The sequence below is a fragment of the Nomascus leucogenys genome, chromosome 8 (assembly GCF_006542625.1).
Source record: "Nomascus leucogenys isolate Asia chromosome 8, Asia_NLE_v1, whole genome shotgun sequence".
In the NCBI taxonomy this organism is placed as follows: Eukaryota; Metazoa; Chordata; class Mammalia; order Primates; family Hylobatidae; genus Nomascus; species Nomascus leucogenys.
In genome coordinates, this window is record NC_044388.1 from 7,439,811 (window position 1) to 7,460,060 (window position 20,250).

Below are 20,250 nucleotides of genomic sequence, written 5' to 3' on the forward strand. Positions count from 1 at the left end.
TTCCAAATATTGTACTTCTTGGTTCTAGAAATTTTTGATGGCTATTTTTTGTTTTACTATTTCAGTGGCTTTGGGGATACAATGGTTTTTGGTTACATGGATGAATTATATAGTGGTGAAGTCTGAGATTTTAGTGCACCCATCACTGGAGTGGTATACATGGTACCCAATGTGTAGTTTTTTAATCCTTAGCTCCTCTCAACCTCCCTCTTCTAAGTCTCTCAATTGCATTATGTCATTCTGTATGCCTTTACATACCCGTAGCTTAGCTTACATTTATAGGTAAGAACAAAAGTTATTTGGTTTACAATTCCTGAGTTATTTCATTTAGAACAATGGCCTCTCACTCCATCTGAGTTGCTGCAAAAGACATTATTTCATTCTTTTTTACGGCTGAGAAATGTTCAGTGATATATATATACCACATTTTCTTTAGCCACTCATTGGCCAATGGGCACTTAGGTTGGTGCCATATCTTTACAGTTGTGAATTGTATTGCAATAAATATACGTGTGCAGGTGTCTTTTTGATATATTGACTTATTTTCCTTTGGGTAGATACCCAGTAGTGGAATTGCTGGATTAAATGGTAAATCTACTTTTAGTTCTTTAAGAAATCTCCATACTGTTTTCCATAGAGATTGTACTAATTTACATTCCCATCAGTAGTGTATAAGCATTCCCTTTTCATCACATTCATGCCAACAACTATTGTTTTTTGACTTTTTAATAATGGCCATTCTTGCAGCAGTAAAGTAGTATCTCATTGTGGCTTTAATTTGCATTTCCCTGATGAATAGTAATGTTGAACATTTTTCCTTATTTTTTTGCCATTTGTATTTCTTCTTTTGAGAAATGTCTACCATGTCATTTGTCCACCTTTTGATGGGATTGTTATTTTTCTTGATCCGTTTGAGTTCCTTATAGATTCTGGATACAGTTTCTTGTCAGATGCATAGTTTGCAAATATTTTATCCCATTCTGTAGTTTGCTCTATTGATAATTTATTTTGCTACACATAAGTTTTTTAGGTTAATTAGGTCCCATTTATTTTTGTTTTAGTTGCATTTGCTTTTGGGGTCTTAGTCATGAATTCTTTGCCTAAATCAATGTCCAGAAGAGTTTTTCCTAGGTTATCGTCTAGAATTTTTATGGTTTCAAGTCTTAGATTTATGTCTTTAATCCATCTTCAGTTTTTTTAATAAGGTGAGAGAGAGATTCACTTTCATTCTTCTGCATGTGGCTATCTGATTTTCCCAGCACCATTTAGACCATTCCATTGGTCTATGTATCTACTTTTATACCAGTATCGTGCTGTTTTGGTAACTATAGCCTTGGTAGTATAATTGGAAGTCCAGTAATGTGATGCCTCCAGATTTTTTCTTTTTGCTTAGGATTGCTTTGACTATTCAGGCTCTTTTTGTTCCATATGAATTTTAGAATTGTTTTTTCTAATTCTGTGAAAAATGTTAGTTATTTTGATAGGAACTGCATTGGATCTGTAGACTGCTTTAGGCAGTATGGTCACTTTCATGATATTGATTCTTCTAATCCATAACCATGTGATATGTTTCCATTTATTTGGATCTATGATTTCTTTCAGCAGTGTTTTTGTAGTTCTACTCATAGAGATCTTTCGCCTCCTTGGTTAAATATATTCTAGGTATTTTATCTCTCTTTGAAGCTGTTGTAAAAGGGATTGAGTTCTTGATTTGATTCTCAGCTTGGTCACTGTTGGTATACAGCAGTGCTACTGATTTCTGTACATTGATTTTGTAACCTGAGACTTTACTGAATTACTTTATCAAATCCAGTTGTCTTTTGGAGGGGTCTTTAGGGTTTTCTAGATGTACAATCACATCCTCAGTGAACAGTTACAGCTGGACTTCTTCTTTTCCAATTTGGATGCCCTTTATTTCCTTCTCTTGCCTGATTCTAGAATTTCCATTTTGTTCTTTTAATACAATTTACATCCTTCTGAAATCTTCACTTGTGTTTTCATTGTCTCTTTGTCTTTAAATTCCCTAGCATACTTTTTAGAGTATTTTAATGCCATTGCCTGTTAATTCCAGCATCTGAGTCATTTCAAGTTCTGTTTCTATAGGTTACCTTTCTTCTGGCTGCAGGTCATGCTTTACTGCTTCCTCCCATGTCTAGCAGTTGTTATGATATGCTAGGCATTATGAATATTACATTGAATGGAGTGTGGAGTATTCTATAAAGGTTGCTGAATTTTATTCAGTCAAGCCATTAAAATCTTGTAAGCCTTAGTTCTAAGCTTGCCTGCCTTGATATATTTTCATTTCATCCTCGGTTTTAGGGCATGGTCATTATTCTAGAACATTGTCCTTACTCATAAAGCATGCTTTTTTCTGAGGTCTCAATAGAATAGCTGACTTTTGGCTTTAGCTGGACAAAACTGCAGCGTTTCCCAGCACTATGTGGTCTTAATCTCTCCATTTATTTCTCAGTTTCACAGGAGTTTCTCCCTGCAAGCCTTTGTGAACCTCAACCTGTACATGTACGGGTCAGTGTTCAACCAAGCCAAGCACATAAGGGAAATATCTTCACAGACTTCTGGGTGTCCTCTCTGTGCGGTTTCCTCCTCTCTGTACACAGCCACACCAACGGTACCCTAATTCCCATCTCTAGCTCTTCGACTCAGTGAGACTGCTGTTCTCTGCTTGAACTTTTTATCTCCTTACCTTCAAGGGAATGACTTATAGGCAGCAAGTCAAGGAGAATAGAGGGCTCACCTCATTTCTTCCCTTCTTTCAAGGATCACAGTCCTTTGCTGCCAATTATCCAATATCTGAATCCTATCGTATGTTTATGATCCAGTTATTCTATCATGGCTAGTCATCGTGAAAGTGATGTTGAAGTGGTTTTGTAGGGAGATACATTGTTTTCTTTTGTTTTTAGACACATACAAAATGCTAAATAATGGAATCACAAATCTAAACGTGAGACTCTTATCTTTACTATGGCAGTAGTGGCTCTGGGTTTTGTTATTAGCATGAACCAGCATCTTCTTGTTCCAGGAAAATTATTTGTTAGGGTGTGTGTGTGTATGTGCACATGCGTGCATATGCTTGTGTGCATGTATATAAAAGAGTTATCACACCAGCTGAATTATGACATATGTCCGGCGTTAGTTAAGAATACGATGAAGCAGGTACAGTGAGATGCTGTGAACTTCCTCCTCTAAGTTGGTCCGTCATTTTTTGTCTTTGTATTTAATCTTCAATCTGTAAGATGGGTATATTGGACCCAGGATAGTTTTTGATATACTTTTAAGAGGGAACATATGTCTTCTATACCACAAATGTTACTTTTGTGAAAACACTTCATAAACTGTAAAGAGCTATGCAGTTGTAGGCATCAACATTTTATTATCTCTTTCCAAATCATATTTCAATACCTTTCACATCTAGAATTTATTATTCCAGTATATCACTGTATTAATTTTCTATTGCTGCATAAAAAATTATCCTAAAATATAGTGGCTTAAAACAACCCACATTTATTATCTCGAAGTTTCTGTGGATCAGGAATTGGAAAGCAACTTAACTGAGTGTTTCTGATGCAAGGTCTTCCATGAGGTTGCAGTCAAGATGTCAGCTAAAGTTAGAATCATCTGAAGGCTGGACTGGGCCTAGAGGATTCGCTTCCATGTTGGCAGAAGGCCTCTGTCCCTTACTGGCCATTGGCAGGCATACTTAATTCCTTTCCACATGGATCTCTCCACAGAGCTTCTTGAGCATCCTCACAACAGGGCAGCCAACTTTTCTTAGAGCACGTGGTCCAAGAGAGACAGCAAAAAAGAAAGCCACAGTGCCTTTTTATGACCTACTCTTGGATATGACACACCATCATTTCTGCTATATTCTATTTATTAAAAATGAGCCATTAAGTATGACCCACACCCAAGAGGAAGAGAAATTAGGCCCCATCTTTTTTTTTCCTTCAAAGAGATTTTTTTTAATTTTAAAATTTTTAATTGGCGCGTAATAATTGTACATACTTATAGGGTACAGAATGATAATTTGATACATGTATACAATGTGTAATGATCAAGTCAAGGTAATTAGCATAGCCATTACCTCAAACATTTCTCATTTCTTTGTATTAGGAACATTTAAAATCCTCTCTTCTAGCTACTTGAAATTATGCAGTGAATTATTGTTAACTACATTCACCCCACAGTGCTGCAGAACACTAGAACTTATTCTTCCTATCTAGCTGTAATTTGGTACCTATTAACCTCTCTCTAGCCTCCCCTCCCAACTACGCTTCCCAGCCTCTGGTAACCACAATTCTACTTTCTACCTCTAGGTAAGTTCCATGTTTTAAAGGAAAAAATATCAAAGAATGCATAGATATACACTTTAAGACCACCACAATATCATACTCTATTTTCCTGAACCAAAGAATTTATTTACCTCTGGATTAACTTGGATCTACTGTACAGACAGAGTTACCTGGACCAAGCCCTTTCTTTGTAGCTAAAGCATGAGCCAAGCCCATCTGGTAGTCTATCTGTGAGATCTCTGTGTCATCTTAACAGTTTTATCCATCTGTGGCTAGTTGTCTCAGTTTTTTTCTCTCTAGGCATGTATTTTCTGACTCTATCTTCCTGGTAACATTTATGAATTTAACTGGGTATTGGGAAGGTGAGAATATTTTTATAAAGTGCTTTCTATGCAGAGGCTAAGAATTAATGATTCACCTTTTAAAATGTAAATTTGAAAAAAATATTTCTATTTACCCCTTAATTATATACTGTGTACCCTCTTCAGAACCCAGAATTCTTTCTCTTTAGAAGCATGGAATCTGATCCTGTCCTTGGTAATTAGAAAATCAAGGCAATGCATTTGAAATTGTTATACAAATACACTCCAATTTGGAAGGAGACAGTAGGGCGAACGTATTGATAACAAATTCTATTCACATGTACGATCTTAAAAAGTGCCTTGGAGCCCATAAAGAGCTCTGCAGATTTTTTTTTTATTATACTTTAAGTTTTAGGGTACATATGCACAATGTGCAGGTTTGTTACATATGTATACATGTGCCATGTTGGTGTGCTACACCCATTAACTCATCATTTAGCATTAGGTATATCTCCTAATGCTATCCCTCCCCCCTCCCCCCACCCCACAACAGGCCCCGGAGTGTGATGTTCCCCTTCCTGTGTCCATGTGTTCTCATTGTTCAATTCCCACCTATGAGTGAGAACATGCGGTGTTTGGTTTCTTGTCCTTGCGATAGTTTGCTGAGAATGATGGTTTCCAGCTTCATCCATGTCCCTACAAAGGACATGAACTAATCATTTTTATAGCTGCATAGTATTCCATGGTGTATATGTGCCACATTTTCTTAATCCAGTCTATCATTGTTGGACATTTGGGTTGGTTCCAAGTCTTTGCTATTGTGAATAGTGCTGCAATAAACATACGTGTGCATGTGTCTTTATAGCAGCATGATTTATACTCCTTTGGGTATATACCCAGTAGTGGGATGGCTGGGTCAAATGGTATTTCTAGTTCTAGATCCCTGAGGAATCGCCACACTGACTTCCACAATGGTTGAACTAGTTTACAGTCCCACCAACAGTGTAAAAGTGTTCCTATTTCTCCACATCCTCTCCAGCACCTGTTGTTTCCTGAGTTTTTAATGATGGCCATTCTAACTGGTGTGAGATGGTATCTCATTGTGGTTTTGATTTGCATTTCTCTGAGGGCCAGTGATGATGAGCATTTCTTCATGTGTTTTTTGGCTGCATAAATGTCTTCTTTTGAGAAGTGTCTGTTCATGTCCTTCGACCACTTTTTGATGGGGTTGTTTGTTTTTTTCTTGTAAATTTGTTTGGGTTCATTGTAGATTCTGGATATTAGCCCTCTGTCAGATGAGTAGATTGCAAAAATTTTCTCCCGTTCTGTAGGTTGCCTGTTCACTCTGAGGGTAGTTTCATTTGCTGTGCAGAAGCTCTTTAGTTTAATGAGATCCCATTTGTCGATTTTGGCTTTTGTTGCCATTGCTTTTGGTGTTTTAGACATGAAGTCCTTGCCCACGCCTATGTCCTGAATGGTAATGCCTAGGTTTTCTTCTAGGGTCTTTATGGTTTTAGGTCTAACATGTAAGTCTGTAATCCACCTTGAATTAATTTTTGTATAAGGTGTAAGGAAGGGATCCAGTTTCAGCTTTCTACCTATAGCTAGGCAGTTTTCCCAGCACCATTTATTAAGTAGGGAATCCTTTCCCCATTGCTTGTTTTTGTCAGGTTTGTCAAAGATCAGATAGTTGTGGGTATGCGGGGTTATTTCTGAGGGCTCTGTTCTGTTCCATTGATCTATAACCTTGTAGTATAGTTTGAAGTCAGGTAGCGTGATGCCTCCAGCTTTCTTCTTTCACGTTGGGATTGACTGGGCGATGCGGGCTCTTTTTCGGTTCCATGTAAACTTTAAAGTAGTTTTTTCCAATTCTGTGAAGAAAGTCATTGGTAGCTTGATGGGGATGGCATTGAATCTATAAATTACCTTGGGCAGTATGGCCATTTTCACGATATTGATTCTTCCAACCCATGAGCATGGAATGTTCTTCCATTTGTTTGTATCCTCTTTTATTTCATTGAGCAGTGGTGTAGTTCTCCTTGAAGAGGTCCTTCACGTCCCCTGTAAGTTGGATTCCTAGGTATTTTATTCTCTTTGAAGCAGTTGTGAATGGGAGTTCACTCATGATTTGGCTCTCTGTTTGTGTGTTATTGGTGTATAAGAATGCTTGTGATTTTTGTACATTGATTTTGTATCCTGAGAATTTGCTTAAGTTGCTTATCAGCTTAAGGAGATTTTGGGCTGAGACAGTGGGATTTTCTAGATATACAATCATGTCATCTGCAAACAGGGACAATTTGACTTCCTGTTTTCCTAATTGAATACCCTTTATTTCCTTCTCCTGCCTAATTGCCTTGGCTGCAGATTTATTATGATAATTATTTGTCTTTGTTATCAGTTGGTGCAACTTTCACTGACATTAATAATGAATATGAACTCTTGAGAAATTGAAAGGAAAATCCTCCCTCTCTCACTTAATCCACTGAATCCCCCTGAAATGAGGAGCAATCCCATATGATTATCCCAAAGCAGAGTTCATCCAGTTCACTTAGCAAAGTCCTCATATTTGAATATTGACGGAGGAATGTATTTACATTTGCCTAGTTCTTTTTCATCAAAGTTAATACAATAAACAGTCCCTTCTTGCTTTGGTGTCTGTTTTTCACAGATTTCTTGCCGGAACCTTTTGTTTTCTCTCAGGGGTTCAAATAAGCACGAAACAGAGTACCATCAATCAGAATTTTTCTGTTGCTCTCTCTCTAGAGGGTGTTAAGTATTAGGGGATCACCTAAAAGAAAACTACCCACTGCCTGCTATCCTGTCACTTCCCAACCTCTAGTCTATTGCCTTATTTAAGGAGAAAAAGATATCAAATGGCCCAGTCATTTTTAAAATTTCCCCAGAAAAAAAGAGGTTAATAAAAGAGCCAGAAAATCCCCATGTATCAAATATTCTGCTGCTTAGAGTATCTAGTTAAATAAAAGTTGAGATTCAACATGCTTGACTCACCAGTTCCCATTTATAGCTGTGAAACATGAGACTCAGAGTTGGCGTCATTAGTAATAGTATTATTACTAAAATGTTGTAACTAAACTCAAATCTTGGTCTTCAGTTTCTGGAGCCTGTGCTTGTTCTAACATGCACACCACATCCCCTCTGGAATAAAGATCCTCCAAAGAGAAGAAATATCACTAATGATAAGAAAAATACCATCAAGTTCCAGATTCAACTTGTGATGACTGCTCACATCTATTGTCCTTGAGGTGTGAGCTGATCCCTGCTTCAGAAGAATCCAGATAGATTGATGCTACCTGCTGTCCGCTGCCCATCTGGACCCTCCCGTGGGCTGGCTCTCTGTGCTGCCTCATCAGATACCTTCCCTGTTCCAGGGTGATTTCAAAGGCCAGCCTTTCCTTAGCACATTTATCTTCAACCCTCAGTGCACAAGCAGAGCATACACTAGACTAATTCATTTATTTCTACTCATTTACTGATGGCCTTTCATAACCAAGTTATTAAGTCATCAATAACTTCAGAGAAATAAACGAATGGATCCGGAACTGGGCCAAAAGATATTTAAGACATATTCTGAACATTTTATCTAGGATCGGTATAAATGTCAATGCTGGGTCATCGGTGGTATTTTCCCCACCTGGGAAAACATATTTCACAGATGTTTTATTCTAATTAGATCCAAGTTTATTCCTCACAAAGTATTGAAATGAATAACATCTCCAGTCACCCACATAAAATGAAGGTTTTTTAAAAAGAGATTGCATGTGTTAATATTTTTCCGAAATACTACCTAATGGATGTTGCTCCCATCAGCCGACCATAAACATCCCTGGAAGGTTTGCCAAAAATAGAGTATAAGCTCTTTCAGAAGTGCATATGAGTTCTGATATTTTCCCCTCGGGAAATAAAAAGCAGAGGAAAAGGAGAAAAAGAGAGGATTTCTAAGACCTTGGGAAACCTTGAAACCAGTATCTAGAAGTCTAAAGAAATTCCTAACGCTAAAGTTAAGTTTCTATGGGGACATTTTCAAAGCCATTGGCAGTTCACCCAGCTGAGGGGAGCCCTACATTTTCATTATGTTTTGGGGTATGTGTACCTGCTGTATCTCAGCCTGCAGGAGGAGCATTCCATTGCTCTGACTTCCCCTTTTGCACTAGTTTGCTCTCCACTTGTGTCCTGGGGCCCCATCTAGATAAGAGGAATCTTGCCTGCTTAGGGGCCTCAGTATTCTTGGAAACCTATATGTATCCCAGTTACATCAGTTTCTTCATCTGTAAAATAGGAATAATAATAGGCCACACTTCATCAAATAATCACAAGAATCTGAAGTGTTAATATATGAAAAGTACTTAGAATAGTGTCTGGCATATGGTAAGTGTTCAAGAAGTATAGCTATTACTATTGTCATTAATAAAAAGTCTTTTCCATATGATTAGGACCTAAGAGACCAGCCAGTCCAATTTCCTCAATTCATTTTACAGACAAGGAAACTGCAGCCCATTGAAGTCACGTAGTCTGTTAATAGAATGTCTGTGCTTTTGAATTAAAGGCTGAATTAGACACTTGCAGAAAAGCATTCTCTTTGGAGTCCAGCAGTCCTAGACTTACCTTCTAGTTGTGTGACTTTGAACTCATTCCTTTCCTTCTCTAAGACTCTCTAAAATCCCTATGTGCAAAATAGGTACAATGCAACCTACCTTGATAGAGTGAGAATTGAAACAATAATGACTGAAAAAATTAATGACTGGATAATGTGACTAGCATTCTGCCTGGGAGTTAATGGGCATTCAATAGCTTGAGACCATCATTACTGGGAACATCATTCAGCTGCAGTGCTGCAGACTGGCTGCCAGAATCCCGGCCCCTGATTGCCAGTATAGCTCACCACAACACTGCCCACCCTTACATTAAAAACGAACAAAAAATGGGAATTTGCTCTCATTCCTTTTTATCAGCTTTTTAAATGACTTTCTAGTCATCAGTAGATATTATCCACTATCAAAAATTACCTATGATTGTTGATGGAGAAAAAGCTGTGTATCCTTATTCTTAAAGGGTGGGAAAAAAGGAAAGTCCCCACCCTTGGCCCTGAGCTTTTCATAACTAGTTTAGCTCAACATGAGCAGTTTTGCTTTGCCATATGAACCCCAGTATGCTGTTGAGAAACAGTGGCTCAGAAACAATTTGCAGATGTTTGAGGATGATGAAGAAAACACTGTGGGCAACAGTGATTTTGCAAATCTGATACCTTTGCTGGGGTAGAAATGCTTCGAGAAAGGTATAGGGAAGGATAGAAATTGAACCAGACACCCTGGTTTCCTTTCTTGAGGAAATATGTGTAAATTCTGACGATAGATAACAAGGCATGGCACTCCAGCCGTATCAGGAAATAGAGACCTGTGGAACTCTAATGTCCAGGAAAAAGATCATCAGTGTCCCACAATAGAGACTGGGAATGGGAATAGATTCCATGGCCAAGTAACTTTGAGACACACTTTCTGTTGAAGATTTGCAATGCTCATTTATAAATGAAAGACTGAGAAGTTCTACATTTTCCTTTCTTTTTTAACTTTTATTTTAGGTTCAAGTATACATGTGCAGGTTTGTTATATAGGTAAACTTGTGTCACAGGGGTTTGTGATATAGACTGTTTCATCTCCCAGATACTAAGTCTAGTACCAATAGTTATTTTTTGTGACCTCTCCCTCCTTCCACCCTCAGGTAGGCCCTAGTGTGTATTGTTTCCATCTTTGTGTCCATGTGTTCTCATCATTTAGCTTCCACTTATAAGTAAGAACATGTGGTATTTGGTTTTCTCTTCCTGCATTAGTTTAATAAGGATAATAGCCTCCAGCTCCATCCATGTTCCTGCAAAAGACATAATCTCATTCCTTTTTATGAGTGCATATTATTCCAGGGTATATATGTACCACATTTTCTTTATCTTGTCTACCATTGGTGGGCATTTAGGTTACTTCTATGTCTTTGCTATTGTGAATAGTGCTGCAATGAATGAGAAGTCCTCCATTTAAGAAACCTATTTAACACTGTAGACCCCATCCTTTCCTGAATGATTAGCACAAGATTTCCATCAACATCAAGTGAACAGTGATACTCTAGGGGACACTGTTTGGAAAAATGCAAGGCTTGAAAAATCAGAAATCTTAAGACAATCAGTGAAAAAGACAATGAATAGTTTGGGTTTTAATTTCATTGTGAGTCTCTGCTTCAGCCATTTTAAACAAAGGATAAATGGCTGACTAAACGTGAAGCACACTTTGCTTTCTTGTAGTTCCATTTCATTTGTGGGGGATAGAACAGCAGCATCTACTGGTACACGTATGCTTCCCGGGGTAGAACACAGCCTTTTGTGTCCAGCTATTTATCATTAATCAATGATGGAACTGGCTAGAAAAGGACAAAAAAAAAATAAAAGCAAATCAATTTGAGCTCATCTAAGGGCTGGCTGTGGAGCGTCCAGTCGACTTCCATTGTCTTCCATGGGTCATATATATCCTCAGAAGACTATTCATATTACTACTGGACTGCAACTTATGACACAATTTGGGCATGAAAACTGTGGGTCCAGACATAGCAACAAAGCCCACATTAAGATATATAAATGCTTTTAATGATGAGGATAATTACAACTGATTGAAATTCTCTTAACACACAAAATGGAATACAGTAAAAATGCCACTGTGTACCCTCCTTACATCTTATTATCTGTCTCTAAAGCTCACAAAAAAAATTCACTTTCTTCCCTTTTTTTTTCACATTTCATCACCTTCTCTCACAAAAACACCCATCAAACACTTCCTCTTCCTTTTTTGTCTTTAATTCTTTATCATCCTCTCACCCTTTATGGCCCTTGTGGGAAAGAAAAAAAGAGATAGACAAGCACATTCAATTGTTGCAATCTTCTCATCAGGAATATCTATTTCAAAACTCTTCATAATCTAGGCAGAAATATATCAAAAACCAACCAATAGCCTTTGGTAATAATCTATCAAACAAAATGAATCAAATATAGCGTAACACTTATTAGACTATTATCCTCACTTTAGCCTTGACGTTTTGGTAATCCATAAATAAATATCATCCAAATTTGACAGAAGTAAACTGTAAAATTCCCACAACAGCACTATGACAGAAATGTCATTTTTATTGATGTCAAAAAAGCATTTCTTAGCTATTTAATAAAATCGGGATTATTAAGAAAAGTAAATGTTGAAATACTCCAAAAGGGTCTCATCCACATAGCAAGATTTATGAGCTAATTTGCCTGGTGACTGCTTCACCATTTAGATGAAAATGCCTATACCTACAAAGGTTTTTTTTTAAAATGTAGTTAAATTTAATTTCGTTTGACATGTGTTTTTATATTAAAATGTTTTTGACTATTTACCCAATGCCTTTTTCTATTTTTTTTTTTTTTTTTTTTTTTTTTTTACCCAATGCCTTTTTCTATTGTTTCTCCCCAGGAAGCAAATAACTTGGATAAAAACACGACGAAAGCAGAGAGTGCTCGGCTCTTCAGAATGTGGTATGGCTTCGACCACAAGTATCCTTTGATAATAACGATCTCACAGATCCTGCTGCAGGCAGAGAATTACTTTAAGCTCTTAATCGTTGAAGTGTGCACTCCTGCTCTTCAAGAAACACCAAAAGGTAAAGTGAATTCACAGCCAAACTTATAAAAAGGAATGATTTCATAAAATAAAAAGCAGGGTAGTCCATACTTAAGTGTTTCAGACAGCTAAAGTGAAACTTCTCAGAGTCAAATTTATCTAATGTTTTCCTGACAATAATGCCAGTTGATAAAATCATATAGTCCTGAAGAAGCTGTTTTGCTTTTCTTCCCTTTGTAAAGCTCTAATACTTCTGGTCAAATAGGCCTGCTTGATTGAGGGCATTGTATGAACAGTCTCAGCAGCCTCTGGCCAGGGTAACCCAGCTCCCTGCACCCTTCTTCCAGGAACCCATTTGTGTGTTTTTGTTTCATGCTGTAAAAAATGAAGGGGTTGGGACAGGGAACAAAAATAAATGGGCCAAGGAGATGAGTCCAGTTCATCAGAGTTCATCATAAAATAGCACTGCTTTGTTTTCCAGGCAGACTTGAATAAGCTTTTTCCAGTGAAGGGCAATTTTAAAAATCTGGCAATCACTGTAAACATAGTACCTCAGATATACCTTGCCGTGTGATTCATGGGGCTAAGTCAGGCCTGAAGTGTTTTGCCATTGTGAGCTGCAGTAAGCGGTCCGTCTCTAATCCCAGGCAAAAGCTCCAAGGAAGAAAGGAAAGAACTGCACTGTAAATTGAATGTGTTGGGTCTTCGTAGCTAGTTTTCCAGCCACAAATCCCTCTCCTTTCAGTGAGAAAATGTCAGCCACTGGATGATTTTAAGTGCCTAAGCAAAAATGGTTAAAGCCACAACAGATCAGTGGGAGAGGAGGAAGAATTAAGAATAGGGAAAGGAAATTCAAAGACTAGGTGAAGAAAAAGAGGTAAAAATGGACAGGGGAGAGGAGGCAAGAGAAATACAGGAAATTTACGGCAGGAAGGAAAGGAAAGCAAATTAGAGGAATGACTGGAAAATAGAAAGCAAAAATTAAGAAAGAAGTGAAGAGAAACCAATTGAAGATTGCAGAGATAAGCAAAAGTAAAACAATGTGAGAATTAAAAAGGAATTTTGCAAAAGTAGGCATTCCAAGAATTATTAAATGGTGATGTGGAAGATAGAGGGTTTTTGAGGTTAGAGTTTTGTTTTTTCATAGCTCTCTTATCTATGGCCAGATATCCTTTCTTGCTCAGTTTTCAGTTTTATGGACAAATGTAGGTTGCCACCATCTTGAGAGAAGTCCATCTTGGCCATTAATTATTTCTTAAAGGTTCTGGTATCTCATTAATTACCTGAAGACTTTCTGGTCTCTCTAAGGGAAGCTAGTTCTTAGAAAGTTATTGCTGGTTTTTGCTCCTGTTTGATCTCTCTTTGGAAGCAGAATTTGCTGCTGTCATTGCTTATAAGCATCTGATAACCCAGTTTGTTCAAAATTATAAAAATTTGACTAAAAAGTAAACACAATGAGATGTCCAGAAAGAACATGGTAAATCAGAAATGAGATAAAAGATGTTTTTGTTCAAATTCTGACAATGCTATGAGGAAAGCTTTACAATGAAGAAAAGGAATAAAGTGAAAAAAAAAAACTTGAAGACAAGAAAATAAAAGTTGGAGCCCATCAAAATTTTTAGCTTAAGGCAGTGACACTAAATTCAGACGATGTCATAGTTTTTGTCTCACTTTCATCAGGGGTTTATTTCCATATGATTATAGACAGACCAGCAAAAATAAAAGCAGATTTACACTCTCAGTCATATCTCTTTTCATGGTAATTTATCCTCCTGCACATTCATTCTAGAAATTGCTATGCTGCCGTCACGACACAAATATATATTCACTTAGACAATGAATTTATACCTAGAGAGTAGCAAGCAAACAGTTTCAACTATGTGGCCTCTTAATATATCTGTTATTTTAGAGCAAATTATCCATTTGGTATTTATGTTCATTCTATTGTCCACCCAGAACCCAGGCAGTGTGTCCTGTGAACTTCATAAGTTAGGCTATGCCAGCCACCACCAGTGTAGAGATCAGCCCCTCATCCTGAGATCAGGTTGCTGGCCTGGACCAAAAAGAAATTGTCACGAGGCTGAAAGAAATTGGCTATGTAGTTTGGAGCTGTAAAGTTTCATTTCAGTAGAATTGTATCATGCAAATGAGGTACCACAAATAATTAGACAAAAGAAAAGACTATATAACTTCATACACACCTATATCAGTCAGGGTTCTTCAAATAAATAGAACCAGCAGAAGTACTTTACATATCATATACATACAGATTTATTTCAAGGAATTGGTTTATACAGTTGTGGGGCTGGCAGGTCCAAAATTTGCAGAGCAGGCTCTCTGTCTGGAAATTCAGGCAGGAGCTCATACTGCAGTCCTTAGACAGAATTCTTTCTTCCTCAGAAAAGCCTAAGTTTTGCTGTTAAGTCCATGCAACTGATTGCATAAGGCCCACACACCGTATTGAGGATAAACTCCTTTACTTAGTGTCAGTTGCAGATATTAACCACATCTACAAAATACCTTAGGTGTCAACAATGACACCTAAGTTAGGGTTTAAATGAATAACTGAGTAGTCTAGCCAGGTTGACCCATAAAACTAACAATCACATCACCGAATTTATATTCGATTACTGCCTAATATTCAGACTCAAAGGTAGAAAGCCCCTCTTAATTTACCATTGTTATCAATAAAACCAGTCACTCACACAGTTTTGTCTTTTCTTTTTCATAGCATAAGTAGTACATACATACCTTCCCCTAAAAGTTTTCCAAAAACTACAGAATAAAAATTATAAAACTTAACATACAATGAGGATGAACAATGCCAAGCGCTGTGTTCAGTGCTTTACATTTATTACTTCATTCCACCTCCCCAGCTCTGTAGGAGGCTGGGAGGGTCTAGAGATCTAACAACACAAGTGTACTACTGATTGGGTTGGCCTCTGCTGCAACAGGGCTCCCCTGTTGGAAAGAAGCCTATGATGCCAAAACTGATGATTAATTAAGGTTCATTATGATTCAACGTGGGCAGCAATTCCAAATTATGGAGTGCAAAGACGAAATTGAGAAATGCGGAGGTGAGAAAGGGAACTAATGTTACTGAGCAGCGAGGAATGTTATTCATTTAATTCTCTTCATTTAACTACTCTTTTTGTTTTATTTAATTCTTACAACCACCCTCTTTGATGTGGAGGAAACAAATTCCCAGATAACTTAAATAACTTTGTTTCCGTAGCTAGTAACTATCAATTTCATGATTCAAGCCCTGATTAGTCTCACCCTAAAGTCCATCAAGACACCTAAACAAACTTGATTATAAACAATTCTGTCCATGATATCTCTTACTCTACCTGTAAATCCTCATGTCTCACTATGTTCATAAAGTCACCATTAAAACAATGAATAATTAGGACTCCTTACATGGTACAGTCCAGAGCTCACATCTTGAACATTTATTGGTACTATATCGGTGTGATAACAAGGTTACAGGTTTTTGTTGGTCACACAGAGAACACCACCATGAAGGAGTCCCCAACTTCTGAATCAGATCCTCAACTCTTTAGGGGCAGAAAGTTAAATATTCAGAGACTCCAAGAGTGGTTCAGTCTGATAGGAGATGGACTCACTGTAGCCAAGCTCAAAGGAGGCAGAAGTACAAACCAGACAGCAAATTCCTAAATCACCATATCCCCATCGTGGAGGGGGCGGTATGGGCAGGAGGAGATACTCTTCAGCCATAAGAAGGCTCAAGTCACAGTCTGGTCCATAGAGCCCCTCCTATCCTACTCTTTCCCCCCAGCTCACTCTGCTCCAGCTACCCTGTCCTTCCTCAGGCACACCAAGCACCCTTCTGCACCCAGGCCCTTGCACTGGCTCTTCCCTCAGGCATTTGCTTGCTTCCTTCCTTTACCTCTTTCATTCAACTTGTTGGTGAGACTTTCCTGGCTCTATATCTAAATGTCTAAAAGGAGTTAACTCTCTCGCTCCTTCCTGCTTTACTTGTCTCACCATAACACTTAACCACCACCCGACACAGAATGGACTTTGTTTTAATAGTTTCCTCCAACCAGGATATGTGCCTTCCATAGACAGAAATTGGGTCTGTTTTCATTCCCTGGTATGTCCTCAGGGCATAGAACAATGCCTGGCAGAGAGTGGACACTCAATAAATATTTGTTGAAGGAATGAATGAATCAATTAAGCAAGTAAGCAGTATTTTCTATCCAGGGCACCTTCATTTCAGGCACTGATGTAGCAGGAAAATCCAATTAATTATCAGAAGGCTGCTAAGTGAGTCTGAAAGCAGAGCAAGACAGAGCGGATAATATTAATGTTTTCATCCAGGCTACCCTGTGTAGACACGCAGCCTGAGTGTCTCACTCCCTAGACAGGAACAGCCACTCACAGCAGACTTAAATCCCTATTGCTTGAGCTGACCTCCTTCCTGTGGTTGGTCCATCCTTTGTTAGGTTTTATTAGTACAACGATCTGGCACATTCAAGCCTGGCTGTGGCTTAGAAGCCATTCTCTGTCTGAATGACGTTGAATACGTATGTCTTATCTCACCAATCATGTTGATTTTATTAGTAACAAACTCAAAATTGTAAAGCCACCTATCATCCTCACTAGCAATCTCTCATAATGAGGAAGTAAGAAGAAGAAATTGATGCCCCCTTATTCGTATTTTAAGACATCCGATAAAATTATTTGCATGGATTCGCAGTGTTACAGTTGGTATGAGAATCTCATGTTGCCTTATTCATAGGTGACTAAGGATGTTGCTTGACTGTCTCCTTTCTAGAGTCTCTTTCCATTCTCTCATTTACCATCTCTCCCCTTAAACAGGTGTATAAATTAGCCCCACAAATGTGAATGACACAGGATAAGAATGACCTTTCCAAAATAAAAAGGGCAGCCTAACATCATTTTTAGCACTTCCTGTATGCCAACATCAACTGAAGATAAGGACTTATTATGCAGTTGCCAACACTTTGTAAAGTGCAAAGAACAATGGATTGGCAAGTTGACACAGTAACAGAATTACATAAAGCCACATGGATGGAGATTTCCTTCCCTTAACTGGTTGGAATGAAGAGTGCACTGAGGTATTGCCAACAAAATGAAAAGCCCACAGCAGGATGTGTGGATGCTGAAAATGCTTGCATTTTCCATTCTAAAGAGTCTGGCAAGGAAAGTGGCAGGTACCAGACCCCATCTTGTACAGGCTAAGGCAGACTGGGAATCCACTTCAGGAAATGCAAACATAAATATCAGGGGCATTCAAAATGATACTTGGAAACCATGTATTTAATAGATTTAAATGTAATGGCATTTGAGTCTTAACTAAAAAAAAAAAAAGAAAAACCTTCCCCTCCTAAAACTTGACAGAATTTTTTATATCCCACACAGTCATGCTTATTTTAAGTCATAGGTATGAATATTGTGAACAGCAATTTCCATTTTAAATGATGATCCTGTACTGCAGTTTTTCCCTATCCTGACTGGCTGAAACACCCATGAATTATTTATTGGGGTAGTTTGCTGTGGCCTTGTGAATGACTTGAGTTTACTTCACAAAAAACTCTCAGAGGAACAAAGAATGTTAGTTCTGTGATCCCAGTTTTATAAATGAGGCAACTGAGCCCAAGAGAGGAAAAAGGCACATCCAAGGTTACTGATGGACTTGGAGCCAGCGTTCGTAATCAACAGTAGAACAGGCTGTGTCACCTAAGCAATCAAAGGATCCCAGTTCAGGTGGCCCATCTGCTGAGTTCTGGTAGCCTTTAACATGATTGTGATGCCATTTTCTTAAGTGTTCCTAGCGTATAATTGGTTGTTTTAGTCTGATGGCTTCTTTGGTGGTTTAGCAAAAGCCTCACCTGTCTGAAGGGGAGGTGTGTGTTTTACTTTCAGTAGCAAGCAGGAGAGATAGCAAAGGATGTAAGTAATCTTTTGTTCAAGGGATATTTTATTGATTGCCCACTATGTGGGGGCAATATACTAGGTACTGAGGGTAGGCATGGTTGACCCTCACAAAGTCTTGCTTTGTACCTCATGGTCACAGAGTCCTTTGAAATCACAGGTGGTCCCTAGCATAGGAAAGGAAGACATTGGCATCATCAGAATTTCATGGGGGGGATGAACCCTTTAGGAGAGCCATAAATTAAAATCATTGGTAGCTCTCACTTGCAAAATGTAAAGATAACTCCACAGGTAGTTTCAGAAAGCAACAAAATTTCGAAATATTTGAAGTAAACATAAGCAATCAGCTTCCTAAAGGCTCTTCCTAAACGCATTCTCGGATGGCATCCGCACATGAATATGCACATGGCATTATCACTGCTTCTCCTGGGAAGCTGGCTGTAGGGAGGAGCCCAGCTTGCATTGGGCTGCAATGCAGCCATCACTCCCATCCCATGGTTAATAATACCTAGAATACCATTATTATTTGGGGTATTTAGGTTGACTTTTGGTCATCCATATCCTTACAGGTGCTGCTGTAGAAAAATCTCACAGAAAGTCTTTGACTTAGCACCTAAGTGAAGTGGAATTAAAGCTTCCTGCAAGAGGCTGGGTTCAGTGGCTCAACCCTGTAATCCCAGCACCTTAGGGGGTGAAGCGGGAGTATCAGTTGAGCCAAGAGTTTGAGACCACCCTGGGCAACATAGCAAGACCCCATCTCTACAAACAAAAATTAACTGAGCATGGTAGCATGCACCTGTAGTCCTACCTACTAGGAAGGTTGAGGCAGGAGGATCACTTGAGCCCAGGAGTTCAAGGCTGCAATGAGCTATGATTTTGCCACTGCCCTCCAGCTTGGGCAACAAAGTGAGATCCTATCTCTTAAAAAATCCTGGGAGAAAACATCAGCTTCTTCTCGGACTCCCGTGTTCTTATGACTTTTGGGTAGGAATCAACACAGGGGAATTTTAACAGCATTTGGAAACATGTGCAGTCTTTTTTTCAGGTAACAACTTGGATTTTCCATAATTTCTTCTTCCTCATAATAGGAATGATACATACTATCCTCTGTTTTGGCTGAATCCATCAGTAAAGTTGGCTAGTTATTAAAACAGCTTCCTACTGATGGCAACTGATTCACTGGCCTCTCAGAACCAACACATTTAAAACAGTTAAATAGTGCAGTTTTCTCAAGACCCTGTGGCCTAAATACATTGCAATATTCTGTAGTTGGTATAAAACTCTTCTGGAGACCTGACAAGTGACTACACATATGACTTTATGAATTGTTACCTAAACACAATGGATTCCCCACTGTGATTATAAAATATTGTGGATCCCAAGATGGTAACTGATTTTTGTACAATGATCCTGGGATTCCACATAAGCTTTGGCATCTCTGCTTTGTTTTGCTTTTTTCCCTGGAAAAGTTTTAATAATATTTCTATTAAATGAAAATGCTTTCATATTTCAACTTCGCTTTAAACAAATGATATGAAGATCTAGATTTACACAAATAAGAAATCAGAAGGTCACTCCTCCCCTTGTGGAATGGATAAAATAAATTCCTTTAAATCAAATTCAATGCATTCATTATTTTCTCAGTGCAAAGTACCATATTAGACTTTCCTCATCGATTTATTCACTCGCTTTTCACATTTATCAAGTCTACCACATGCCAGGCACCATCCTGGGCATTCGCCATGCACCTGTAAAGAAATTCCCACAGAGCTATCATTCCAATATGGTTCTGTTTTTAAATTTCTGATTTATGGAGATCTTTTCAGGAACACATCTATGGTATAAAGAAAGACACAGACATTCCACTATCGGTTTTTATCAAATGGAAGAAAGTCTTGGTCTGTGGCCAGAAGTTATTGATTTGCTATTATAGCCTATCTACTTACTAGTTATGTAATTTTAGGAAAGTTATTTAACCATTCTGTGTCTCCCTCGCTCATCTGAGAAATGGGGATAACGGAAGTCCCTGCCTCATAGCTTTGTTTTGATAATTAAATGAATTAACACAAA

General features: G+C 38.2%; 1 protein-coding gene across 1 annotated transcript in view; it reads left to right on the forward strand.

Moving 5' to 3' along the window:
* SLC9A9 (solute carrier family 9 member A9) overlaps window positions 1–20,250 on the forward strand; it is a 598,822-nt gene that overhangs the window by 481,821 nt on the left and 96,751 nt on the right. Inside the window, exon 14 of the mRNA XM_030816700.1 lies at window positions 12,112–12,191. Coding sequence (XP_030672560.1) covers window positions 12,112–12,191 — 80 coding nt within the window. The remainder of the gene's footprint in view (window positions 1–12,111; window positions 12,192–20,250) is intronic.